This window comes from Anas platyrhynchos, chromosome Z (genome assembly GCF_047663525.1).
Source record: "Anas platyrhynchos isolate ZD024472 breed Pekin duck chromosome Z, IASCAAS_PekinDuck_T2T, whole genome shotgun sequence".
NCBI classification, from domain to species: domain Eukaryota; kingdom Metazoa; phylum Chordata; class Aves; order Anseriformes; family Anatidae; genus Anas; species Anas platyrhynchos.
In genome coordinates, this window is record NC_092621.1 from 21,123,116 (window position 1) to 21,136,070 (window position 12,955).

At 41.6% G+C, this 12,955-nt stretch overlaps 2 protein-coding genes across 7 annotated transcripts in view; one reads left to right on the top strand and one right to left on the bottom strand.

Moving 5' to 3' along the window:
- The window catches only part of ERCC8 (ERCC excision repair 8, CSA ubiquitin ligase complex subunit), a 33,121-nt gene extending 26,454 nt beyond the window's left edge, over positions 1-6,667 (bottom strand). Inside the window, exons 1-4 of one of the 6 annotated variants that reach the window (XM_038170016.2) lie at positions 6,098-6,347; positions 5,045-5,140; positions 4,802-4,903; positions 2,393-2,575 (exon numbers count right to left, since the gene is read on the bottom strand). Coding sequence is in view for 3 of the 6 variants with exons in the window: in XM_027446057.3 (XP_027301858.3) it covers positions 4,802-4,903; positions 5,045-5,140; positions 6,414-6,667 (452 nt within the window). In the remaining 3 variants the exon portion in view is untranslated. Of the gene's footprint in view, positions 1-2,392; positions 2,576-4,801; positions 4,904-5,044; positions 5,141-6,097; positions 6,348-6,413 lie in introns of those variants that run through there. The other 5 variants (XM_027446056.3, XM_013100598.5, XM_027446057.3 and 2 more) reach the window with 5 other exon arrangements.
- The window catches only part of NDUFAF2 (NADH:ubiquinone oxidoreductase complex assembly factor 2), a 53,290-nt gene continuing 46,991 nt past the window's right edge, over positions 6,657-12,955 (top strand). Inside the window, exon 1 of the mRNA XM_038170018.2 lies at positions 6,657-6,792. Within this exon, the coding sequence (XP_038025946.1) occupies positions 6,666-6,792 (127 nt within the window). The 5' untranslated portion in view covers positions 6,657-6,665. The remainder of the gene's footprint in view (positions 6,793-12,955) is intronic.

Genomic DNA, 12,955 nt, shown 5'->3' on the forward strand with positions numbered 1-12,955 from the left:
TGGATTCAGCTTCAGGGCCCAATACCATGCTCCCAGGTTCAGAAGCATCACACTGTTGTAGGTTAACCCTGGTAGCTAAGCATCACCAGAACTGCTTGCTCAGTCACTCACTCTCCCCAGGTGGGATGGGAGAGAGAATTGGAAGGGTAAAATGAGAAAACTCATCGGTTGAGATAAGAGGCAGTCTAGTAACTCAAAAGAAAGAAACAACTGAACAAAAAGAACTAACAACAAAAAATGAGTAGCACAAAACCAATTGCTCACCGCAAACCAGCTGATGAACAGACAGTCCCTAGGTAACAGCAGCCCCTGGAAAACTGCTCCCCCATAGCTGCCCCAAGCCCGCATGAGTTTATATGATATGGAATACCCCTTTGGTCAGCTCAAATCAGTGTGCAAAGCAGAGTGCAGGCTGCGTTCCCTCCCAGCATCTCATCCAGCCCCAACCTATTCACCAAGGGAGCACAGTGAAAAACAGTGCAAAAACACGTGCAAAAGCAGTCCAACTGGCTCTTTCTGGAGCTATTGAAGGGTTCACAGGATTTCTTCACTCCAACTCTTATCTGTACATTGTTCTTTCAAGTCTCCTGGCCTCCAAAGTGACAACTATTGCCGGGGTATCATTGTGTAAATACAGATCCAGATCTTCTGTATAGATCTGGCACTACACCTAAGCTGATAAACATTTCTGTTTACTTAGGTTGCTAGAAAGCACAGAAGGTATCTGAATGTCTTTTAAATAGAGTCAGCCTGAAGCCAGCACTGACAATACTAAGAACTATTGAGCAACTATTGAGCATAGTTCAATAACTCCTCATTGGTTATCTCTAAGCCAAAACCTAAAATGGCCTTTTACCTTGTGCTTAGTCTACGCTGATTTTGGGCACCTATTCTAGAGGGAACCAGGGTAAATATCTTCAGTACCTATAGAGCCAGGAAGTTAAGCCTGACCCAGTGTGAACTTACTTCTGCAGAAGCATTTGTACACACCATGCACAAAAACCAATTCACTGTGCAGGAAAAAAAAAAAAAAAGAAGAAAGAATAAATTTGTGGAACTATTTATGCTGGTGCAGTAAATACAAGTGTACAGCCCTGGATGGTGTTCAGTACTGCATCAAAACAGTCGGTTCTCCCATATTCCCTCTTGAGTAGCTCTGCAGAAATCATCTCTGTCTGGCCAGGCTTAGTCATGGCCATGTGCCATTCCACTTGGCTTCACCTCTCAAGGCATTGTAAGTTTCTAGTTCATTCTAAATGCAGTATTTTTGCCCATTACTCAGGATATCCCAACCTTTGCTACAAAAGAAAAATACAGAAATAATTCTACAGATGGTAATGTCACTGTCATTCATCTTGGATAGGTTTCAAACCTACACAAACTATGTATTATCTAGAAGCTGGTATTGTTCAGTTGCTCTCAAGTATCAGTTTTTGCTACATCAGAGCACCAATTCTACAAAACAGGTAAAAGCTCGGTGTGTTGATGCCCAGAAGAGCAAGGAAAAATGTAAAAATTTCTTTCCTATTCAAATAGTAGCCCCACATTCTAGATAGGAAACATTGGGTATCTTGCAGTCTACTGTCTGGAATGATCTGCTCTAATGGTCTAAACTACTGGACCCTCAACTAGCCCCGGTCAGAAACTATGAAGAAATAGCTTCAAAGGGCATATAACGAGAGCATATTCTTTAAGTAAATTTCATACCAGCGTTGCCTTGTGCCCTGCAAACTTGGAGCACAGACAAACCTTTGCAATACGTAATTATCATATGTTTCAAAGATAGGAGCCAGATAGTCAGATGGGAAGTATTTCTCACTGGTAATTATAAATTCATTCATGATGTCATGAAGTCTGCATGAATGGTATTCTAGTATCTGAAGCTGTATCTGTAGCTAATTAGCTACAGCAAGTACTTAAGACATAGCAGGAAGCTACATGAATACTTGGAATAAATAATTTGAGGCAAAAACCCTGCTATGGTTACTTTAAGAAATAATAACAACAACAACACCATCATCTTGAACACTGTGCTACATACACTTGGATTTGCTACTATGATTCAAACTTCTGTACAAGTGATGAGAAATAAAAGACAAATCTACCCAAATAAACACCTGCTCAAGAAACAGACTGCCAACTTGCTAAACTCATAAACATAATTTTTAAGTATGGAACACTTCAACATACCAGACTGAGAAGTAAACAATGGCTTGATTTTAGCACAGATTTATATTTCTTTTTTGCTGTTTGTTATCAGCACACATTTCTTCAGTTTGCTGTTTTTCAAAATTTATTTTAGTTCTGGGATTCAGGGATATATAGTCATTACTTGTTCTTAATTACAGTTTTAATTTATTTTGTTTAAGAAGTCCCAGACATCAACACTTACCAAATACAGCTTACTTGCAGTAGATTCTGTTCCTACCCATTTGTTTTGATGTAAGTTCTACAAGTCGTTTTTCTTTCTTTCTTATGGTCCAATATACCAATCCGGGATTCTGTATCTGTTACAAATATTTTCCACTCTTGCTGATCTATTCATGAAGCTCTTAGACCTCAACTAATCTGAAGACTAGAGAAAAATAAGGGAAAAATGTAGCTACTGATTTTTTTTTTTTTTTTTTACAGAGTTGGATAGATCTTGTTGTTACGCTCAGATAAAGTTCTAGTCCATGGGAAAACCTTCATATCTATGCACAAGGAAAAAACAGTTTTTGCTAGAGGACAAAGCCAATAATGGACAAATTTATACTGTCTGCAGGGAAGGTCTTACACCAATAGAAGTTTTGAGTTTTTATACTGATTATACAAGCATTATGGTAGTATTCAGTCTCCAGAACAATATGTCCAACTTTTGTCAGTAATGCATCTGTCCCCATTCAAACATGTTCTTAAAAAGTTTTGCATTAATTACTACTAGACCTGATGAACTTAAAATAGCTACTTGTAAAGCTGGGAGCAGGGAGAGGGGAAATTTGATACTGTCTCCCATGATATCCTTGTCTCTAAATGGCAGACATATGGATTTGATGGATGGACCACTCAGTGGGTAAGGAATTGGCTGGATGGTCACATCAAAGCGTTGGGGTCAATGGCTCAAGGTCCAGATGGAAATCAGTGATGAGTAGTGTCAGTATTGCATCACTAACTGTCAGAACTGGGATGGGTGCTGTTTAACATCTTTGTTGGTGACACGGACAGTGGGATTGAGTGTACCCTCACCAAGTTTGCCCATGACACCAAGCTGTGTGGTACTGTCAACACACTGGAGGGCAGGGATGCCATCCAGATGGACCTGGACAGGCCTGAGAGGTGGGCCTGTGTGAACCTCATGAGGCCCAACAAGGCCAAGCACAAGGTCCTACATTTGGGCAGGGGCAATCCCAAGCACAGACACAGGCTGGGCAGAGAATGGGTAGAGAGCAGCCCTGAGGAGAAGGACCTGGGGGTGCTGGTTGACAAGAAGTTCAACAGAAGCTGGCAATGTGCGCTTGCAGCCCAGAAAGCAAACTGTATCCTGGGCTGCATTAAAAGAAGCATGGCTGGCAGGGCAAGGGAGGTGATTCTCTCTCTCTGCTCTGCTCTCATCACACCTCACCTGGAGAACTGTGTTCAGCTCTGGGGACAGCACAAGAAGGACACAAGTATTAGAACAAGCCCAGAGAATGCCCCTAAGGATGATCAAAGAGCTGAAGCACCTCTCCTACAAAGACAGGTTGAGGGAGTTGTGGTTGTTCAACTTGGAGAAAGCTCTGGGGAGACCTTATAGGAACCTTCCAGTACCTAAAGGGGGCTTGCAGGAAAGCTGGCGAGGGAAAATTTGTCAGGGAGTGCAGTGATGGGACAAGGAGTAATAGCTTTACAATAAAAAAGGGCAGATTTAATTAGATCTAAGGAAGAAATTCTTCACCATGAATGTGGTGAGGCCCTGGCACAAGTTACCCAGAGAAGCTGTGGATGCCCCATCCCTGGAGGTGCTCAAGGCCAGGCTGGATGGGGCTTTGGGCAACCTGGTCTGGTGGGAGGTGTCCCTGCCCATGGCAGGGGGGCTGGAACTGGGTGGTCTTTAAGGTCATTTCCAACACAAACTATTCTGTGGTTCTAACTAAAACCCACAGATGTATATATATATATATTTTCCAATTAGCTGAACAAGGCACACTAAGGTTATTATTCCTTTACTTAAACACATAACTATGCCAAGATGCATATATATTTTTAATGCAAGAAATATTTCTACAACAGTCATGAAGTGATCACCTCATAGCTGATAGCATAATGTCAGTGGATTTTAATATAAACTAGTAAGAAATCTCAGAGGCGAAGAATTGTGACATGGAAGAGATTTCTTTTTTTCTTACTGTTAAAACGTGAGATTGGAGTCCTATCTCTGACTGTGGTCTACATCAACGCAAACCTCTCTACTTTATTTTCCATTTGGCACAATTAATCCTCTCCATTTTAACCTTCAAACTACCAGAGATCTGCTCAAACAGTATCAACAATGAATCAAAGCACATGCGTAGTAGCTCTTAGAATCCAAATAAAATAATAATAATAATAATAAAAAAACAACAATCCCAATACTTAGTAAATCACATAAACTGTCACAAAGTTTCTTGCCTTTTTTTCCCTGTATGCCAAAAACATAAGCCACAATCTAGTCCTTAAAGATTTCTGGCACTATTTTCTCATCTTCTATGGCCTAGAAATAAGAATTCACATTAACCTGTCAATTTAGTGCTAGTCTCTCAACAAATACCACTATGAACTTTTACAAGAATTTCTGAGTACATACCTTCCCACAGAACAAACTGCTTTACACGTGTAAGTTGGTTTTCTGCTCAGGTTTTCAAGGTCGTAAACTACAATAACACCATCTGAACCACCTGATAACATGCTGAAAGTGTAAATAAAGTACTCAAGTTACATGTATGATCTCAGTTTGATCAATACAAGTTCAGAAATAAAATAACTTGGTATTACCAAAAGACAGTGAAGTGCTTAAAAGCATTTTTACTAAACTGAAGCATATACTTACTATCTTCCCTCAACAGGCTCAATATCAAGGCTGTTAATACCATTTCCATGTATTCTTTCCACATCTCTATCTTTATTTAATTCCAAACTTAGAACCCTTAAAAAAAAAAAAAAGAAAAACAGAGATGAACAATCAGAACAACAGATCTTTAAAACATTGCTATGTAGTTATAAACAGCTTAAATCATATTTTCACCCCTCCTCAATGCATCTAACCCATTCCCATCTTTTTTTCTTTTTTCCCCAAAATTAGACTTGCAGACACAATACAACGCTGGAAATAAGACTTGAAAATTTGACCAAAAAAAAATGCGTTGTTTGGAAGGTAAAATGGAAGTATGCATGTAAAACAGGCTCAAAGGAATACTGGAGCTGCACTTGGGGTCAACATATGAAGCATAAAAACAGGAATGTAATTTAACAATACAGCATGGGGGTAAACATTATGAAGTATTCGTCACAGCTGCAACAAATATTAGTTACTTAGAAGCTTCATTATGCCCCACCACTCCTCCTTGGAACTACGGACACCTAGTGAACAGATTTGTTTAGTTTAACAAATTACAGTATTTCCTGTCACGGCACAATCTTTGCGTTATGTTTTCCACAACAACAAATAAAGAATATGCTCTCCACAAGGTGAAGCTTCCCTGGAACACCTTGGAGCTGTGATTAGTATTTTCTAACATTTTCTGGGAGAAACTTGACAATGTTACAGGTAGACCCCTAACAGCATGCCTATGAAGCAGTTAAGTCCTTTTAGTGCTTTTAAAATACAGAAAACAACATAATTATGCTAGAACGTTGACATGCACAAGATAGTTAATTAAAAGCTTTTGGGCTCAATAATTTTAGTGAAGTGATGAAACCCCTTCGGGAGGTGTTTCAAGGCACGTGACTGCCACACGTTACATGGCAGGTACACATGCCATCTGCTGAAGACCATAACAGATCTCTTTCAAAACCAAAACGAAAACGTTTAGGGAGAAAATAATAATAAACAAGCCAGGTAAATGGTTGTTTGAGTGACGTGAATCTGCAGGCTGGCTCCCACCTCAGCGCTGCACGGTGAGGGGAGGAAGGCAGCCTTCCTGTCACGACACGCAGGGGCGGCACAGAGGGGCAAACCCCTGCCGGGCTTCACCAACACGCCCGCCAGCCCTACCCCCTGACCGAACTTTATCGCGACAGTCGCAGGAGCCCCTCCGAGCCCCTCCGCCCCGACACCGCTCCTCCGCCGGCCCCAGCGCCAGGCAGGCGGGGACCCCGCCGCCACCCCCGCGGGCAGCGCCGGGCTCCTCGGCGGCCTCCCCGGGCCCGGGCCCGGGCCCGGGCCCGGGCCCGGCCCCGGCTCCCCCGGGCCCCGCTACCTGCGGGTGGCCTCGGCGCGGCGCAGCCGCAGCGGCTCGTCCAGCCCGGCCTGGCGGCCCGACAGGAACCCCAACATGGCGCCCCCTCCGCGACGCCCACCGCCCCCCCGCCATCTTGCGCCCGGGGTTGGCCGGCCCCCACCAATGGCGAGCGGCGTTGCTGGCATGCCGGCTGAAGGGGCGGGGAGCGGCAGCGGGGCTGGTGGGTGACCGTTAGCGGGCCGTTGGGGGCCGTTAAGCGGCCGGCCCGCCATGAGCAGGGCTCGTCAGGCGCTGCGGGCTCTGCGCCTGCGGCTGTTCGGGCCCGGCAAGGAGCTGGCGGGCACCGACCAGTTCGGCAACAAGTACTACCGCGTGCCCGAGCACGAGTCCCGCGCAGGTAGGCAGGGCACGGCGGGGCAGGGGGCGCAGCCCCTTGTCCGGGGGGTGCGGAGCGGGGAGCTGGGCAGCAGCGGGCTCTGCTCGGCACTTCTGGGCTCTTCTGAAGCGCGCTCCTGCGTGTGTGATCGCTGCGCGCCTGAGGCAGGGCGGTTTTCTCCGTTTCTGTGTTTGGGGAGCTTGGGTGTGTGTATAGCACGTCCTCACAGCGGTCCCAACGCTTAACGCCGCGCAACTGTGCGTAACTAACTGCAGGTGTCACCCCTGAAGCTGTGAGTGAGTGTACGTGCCACAATGTTTGTCAGTTATGTTTTCATTCCCTGCACAAGCTTATTTATCTGCTTGCTGTCTTCCATATATTTTACATGATCAATTCAACCAGAACACCCCAAGGCTGTGGAGACTCGTTCTGTGTGATACTCTTCAGAGTAAAAGCAGAGGAGTAGAAGCAGAAGATTTGAGGCTGTGAAGTCACTGAAGTCAGTGCCCTTCCTGAAATGCAGGGGGTAGGGAGGAGGGCACATGTCATCCCTCCAGATACATGTAATGTCTTCTGGAGTAATGGTGCCTTCCAAGAAGTTCCCTGACTTGTTTTGCTGTACGGCTTCTTGAAGAACTGGCAGTGACTTAAAGCAGGTCTGCTTGAACAAGTGTTTGGGAAGATGATATGAATGCCCTTTTGTCAGCAATGATTCCTCTGGCTTAATACATCAGCTTAATGATCCCAGGCTTCCTGTGTCTTGCTTTTGGTCTTCTCACTACTGGGTCTTATTGTGACTTTGAGGAGCATACAAAAGTACTTTAAGGGAAGCAGTCTGTATTCTGCACAGCTTTGTATTAAAACTTAGAGGGCTTCATAGATCCCAGGTGGATGTTCACAAGCAAAAATCTTCTCTTGCTAAGAAAGCGTTCATCTTTATGCTGAAGGGAAAGAGAGCCAAAAAAGAACCCATGAATATCAGAGGGGTAGATACAGAGTTTACTGCTACCAAAAGGGAGAGATCTCTTCTCCCTGTTTTTTTTTTTTTTTTTTTTAATCACTGATGCTAACTTTTCACTGTTATTTATTTGACCTTTCTGCAGAAAACTTTAATAGAAAAATGATTTAAAATGACTTGATGAAGAATAAGCTGCAGGCTAGACCTGGCATGGAAGAGAGAATGAAGACGATGAGCTGTTAGATAGGGTAAGGTTATACAAGTTGTCTTGAAACAAAGTCAAGAGCTACCATCTTTCCAGTCTTACCATACAAACATATTTACCATGTTTACTTAAGTCTTCCTCGACTTTCTGTTAGAAAGTTTGCTGTTAAGCTCTTTTCTACTTCCCATGATCAAACCCAGTTAAATGGGTATTGCTTGAGAGAAATCAGGAATTTTTAAAAAATATTAAAAAAACAGGCAAGGAATAAATATCTGGCAAGAGGCTGATGTTTTATTCACTCTTCCCATGCTTCTCTTCTATTTTTAGAATGAAAGTAAGGGAAGGGTTATAATTTTACTCTACAACCTGAAATTTGGATTACTCAAAAGTAATACCACATCTTTCATAAATGTCTTAAGTCACAGACAGTTCTCTCCTTTTGTCCTTTTGATGTAACTACAATACAGGAGAGTGCACATGGAAAATATTACTAGAAGTCTAGGTGAAAATATTTTTGGTAATTGTTTTATTTTTATCTTACTGATGAATGCTTACAGGGCACTAATTTTAACTTTAGATGATCTAAAAAAATCCCTGATCAGCAGCAGGATGAAAGAATTCTGAATGAAGTGAGCAAGAATTCCCCACTCAGAGAAGTGATGGTGGAACTTTTTCATGAATGCGTTTATACTTTGCTTTATGTTCTGTTGATCTGTTCTGTATTATGCTAACTGATGGAACTCATTGTTAAAATCAGACACACTTGACCCATATACTTGAGTATAGTATAACAATTATTAAGGAAGGAGGAAATAAGTAGAATGAAAACAGTATGCTTTAAGAAAATGGCCTTCAATACATTCAGAAAGTGGAAACAAAACATTCAGAAACAAACAAAAAAAGCATATAGTAGAGTTGTTAAAGACTTCTGAGAACATGATTCTACACAAATGACAAATTATCTGTAATACAGCATGTACGATATTAATGTTATACATTTCAGTTCCACGTTCTCTTAATTCGGGTACCAATTTTCTCTGTCTGTGTCCAACTTGTAGGCTGGTATCCATTTTACTCACAGCAAACTGAGTCAGGCGGTGTTCGTTATTACTATCACTTCTTTTAAGATTTTGTCTTCCTTGAGCTTAGCCTCTTGCACCAGTCTAAATACAAATTGCTTTGTGTTCTTTGAATGTAGGAGATTTTATATCCCTTAAACTTCCCCAACTGACGGAGACTTATTTCTGCAGTAATTTCTTCTTAACTGCTGTGGATAAAGATCCTACTTTTCATATGGTACAAGCAGAGAACAGGTAGCAGGCTTGGTCTGATCCAGAGCAGGAAATTATGCTGGTTTTGCCTCATGATGGTGTTATCTTGGGGCTGAGGCTAAGTTAGTGATTTTTTCAGTACCACTCCATTTCCTCTATGAAAGTGGTAACAGGTATTTACATCAACTGCCTTGGTTATTGTAGAAAGACTCGGTTGTTGTCTACAGGTTCCACTGTGAGATCCCTTCAGCGTGTCTGTGCCATGCTGTTGAGTTTTAGCCCCAACAGGTGGCTCTGTACCATGCAGCTGCTCTCTCATTCTCCCCTGACTGTATGGGGAAGAGAATTAGAAAGGTACTGGTGTGAGAACTCATAGGCTGACACAAAGACGGCTTACTTGGTAAAGCAAGGTCCACATGCGCAAGCAATACAGAATGGGGAATTCGGTCATTACTTCCCATCAGCAGCCAGGTATTTGGTCACTCCCAGGAAAGCAGGGCTTGTCTTACATAATGGTTTCTTGGGAAGACAAACGGCATCACTTCGAATTCCCCTCCTTCTTCCTTTTTTAACTGCAGTTTTTACTGCTGATCACAGCACCACACAGTGTGGGACATCCCTCTGGCCACCCTGGGCCAGCTGTCCTGGCCGTGTCCCCTCCCAGCTCCTGGTGCACCCCCAGCCTCCTCGTGGGCAGGGCAGCACAAGGAGCTGAAACGTCCTGGGCTGTGTGCAAGCACGGCTCTGCAACAGCTCAAACATTGGTGTGTTATCACCACTATTTCTATCAAATGTCCAAAACACAGCATCAGACAAGCCTCTAGGAAGAGAATTAACTCTATCCCAGACAAAACCAGGACACCTGCTTTTTTGTGCTCCAGATTTGGAAAGACTAAATAGCTCTAGCACAGTGCTGGGCCTAATGTGCTCTATGCCTTTTACGGTACCTGACCAAATAAGCTCTTCTAGAAGGAGAGTGCAAAACAGACAGCTGCTGCTTTCTCTTTAGTTTCTTGTGCTTGGTAGGTCTGCTGGGTCCCAGACCTGGACTTCGTTTTAGACAAGCAGAGAGATTCTACCTTGAATTGGAAGCGAGGATGGACCGTTTGTAGTAGTATCTATCAATCTAAAAGCTAGCTGCCAACTTTCTTTTGGCCTGTGCTGATGTCTCATAGAAGTTAGAATAGAAATACATGGAGTCCACGATACAAAGAATTTACATTTAGTTTCTTTTGGTTGTTCTCTCCTAGACACAGTCCTAGGTCCAGGACTCTCTTGAATCTTGGGGGTCTGTCTACCATTAGTAAGAAGTGGCTGTAGCAGATGAGTGCATCTAAGTACTTGGTGTTGACTTTTCCTTGCACCACAGTTCAGATGCAGTGGGACTGATGGTACATTGTGTAGTATTTTTCAGGGACTTTTATTTTAATGCAGGAAGAAACTTGTCTTCTAAGGAGAGTCCAACCTTTAACACTATGGTGAAGGAGGTTTGTTTTGAGGAAAAAACAACTCTCTTTTTAATAACGTTATATAGATTTTTTTTTTTTTAAGACGATTACCCTTAAGTTGATGACAGTGATTAAGTATTACAACTGCATTGTGCTTGTCATGAGATGAGCATCCAGCATACATAACTCATTAACTCTGACTCTTCAGATGCCAGTCCTGAAAGCAGATACAATAGAAGCTGGGAGGAGACAACTGGGTAGTGGTGATGGATGACTCATTTTGGTATTTCAGACAAGTATTTCACTAAAAAGACTAAATTTATCAATGTAATGCATTTATTTTTCTTACTATGTAACACACTGCCATGGCATTGCTACATGATGAATTGTTTTTGCTGCAGAACATGGAGTGATTGTTAAAATGTTCATATATATTAATTATGAAACAAATTCTTCAGTTTATATTGACAACATTTTTTTTGTAGGAAATAACCAACTCCATTTTCCATTGAAAAAGTTCATAGCGACTCTTTCTGCATTTTTAAAGATTGGGTATAATATTTTATAATCTTTTCTAAAGGCTGATTAATGACCAGTTTATATTTAACCTTTTTGTGTCATCTGTTGTAAGGACTAGTAGTTAAAATGAGCATTCCATAAAATAACAGCCATGTGCAAGTTTTTATAAGAACAGTCGATTAGCAACAAGAGGTTAGTTTCTGTAAATGCTTATGTATCAGTGCTAAAGGCACAGATCATTAGTTTTAGAGATCCCTGTAGAAAACAGTAGACTAAGATCAAACTTATTTTGGAGCTGCATTGTGCCAGGAATAGCTGGAAAAAGCCTGAAGTGTACCTAGGTTTTAATGTCTTGCATAAACTGCACATTAGGGGGCATATGTGGCCTAAGTTTGTGATGATCTGAGCTTTGAAGATTGAAGCTGACACACGAGACAAGTTTCTCAGTATTCTTGTAAATTCTATCTAAAACAATAGTGGCAATGTTTCTGTGGGAAACCCTTCTGCATGTGGAATAGCCTCTTAATTTCACATTGAAAGTGTTTTTTCTGAGGAATTGTTTTTCACAATAAATCAGAAATATACAAATAAGAAAGAACTGTACAGGAAAAGAAATAATTGCTCAATTGTGGGAAACATGTAGGATGTCCTGACTTTAATAGAAATATGTACATGTATTTAAAGAAAAACAAACAAACAAAAACATTCTGATGGAATTAAATGAATTTTGTATGACTGTTTTTGTTGCTGCTTGTATTTTTTCCCCATTCTGTTTTAGGTAGTGTTCTGTTGCCTTCCTGTGCATAGAGCAGAATTTCTACCTTTTATTTTTAAGAAGTTTTCTATCAAATAAATCTGCTGCTAGAGGCTAGATTGAAACATTCCTGTAATGTTTTCTAATGAACAGGACAGAGTGGAAAGAACAATGTCTCATCTCTAAAGCTTGTCTTCTGAGGTTAGAGCTAATGCTTTTCTTTTGAATATTATGTTTCTTGCTAACAGAAATGAAGTCTGAGGAAGAGGTAGAAATTGATTTCTGATGGTACAAAGCATTTGCAAACTGATTATTGAATATTACTGGTGTACATCCAAAAAGTTCTTTAGGCTAATTTTTCAAGTCTGGTAGAAAGTTACAGGTTTGTCCAGATGGTGGCAACCATTGTTTCAGAAACAACCTATATTGGAAACTCATGGAATGAAGCTTTCCATTGAGACTGCATAACAGAAACCTAGCTCTAAAATAATTGTGTTTATGCGTATTTGTACAGAAATAAAACTTTCATTGCAGACTGCCAGCTTCTAGGACAGTAATTCTGGAATGACAGAATAGCTTTTCAGTCTGGGTGATATATTCTGCTGCAAAGCAATTACACTGTGAAGAGCTTACTGCAGATTATAAAAGCATTAATATTTGAAAAACAGTGCTTGGGTGCAGTGATATGTTTTTCTGTCAGCTGCCAGAAGTGAATTGACAACAGGCATGGTATGTTAATCTTGCCGACTTGAAAACCACAAATAGCAATAAGTAGTTGTATGCACAAGCAATAACTTGGCCGGGTTGGATCTCTGGTATGTACATTGATATTTTACTGAGATGCTGATTTAGTTGAATATGCTTGCCAGTGTTTAGTTTTATATGCTGAACATTTGTTACTTTTAATTATTCTGGTTTTGGTTTGAGAGGCTGTTTTCATACTTGCAGAGTGTGTGTTGGTTTTTGTTGGTTTGTTTGTTTGAGGTTTGTTTGGCCAGAAGTAAAAATGCGTTTTAAATTTTCTTGCAT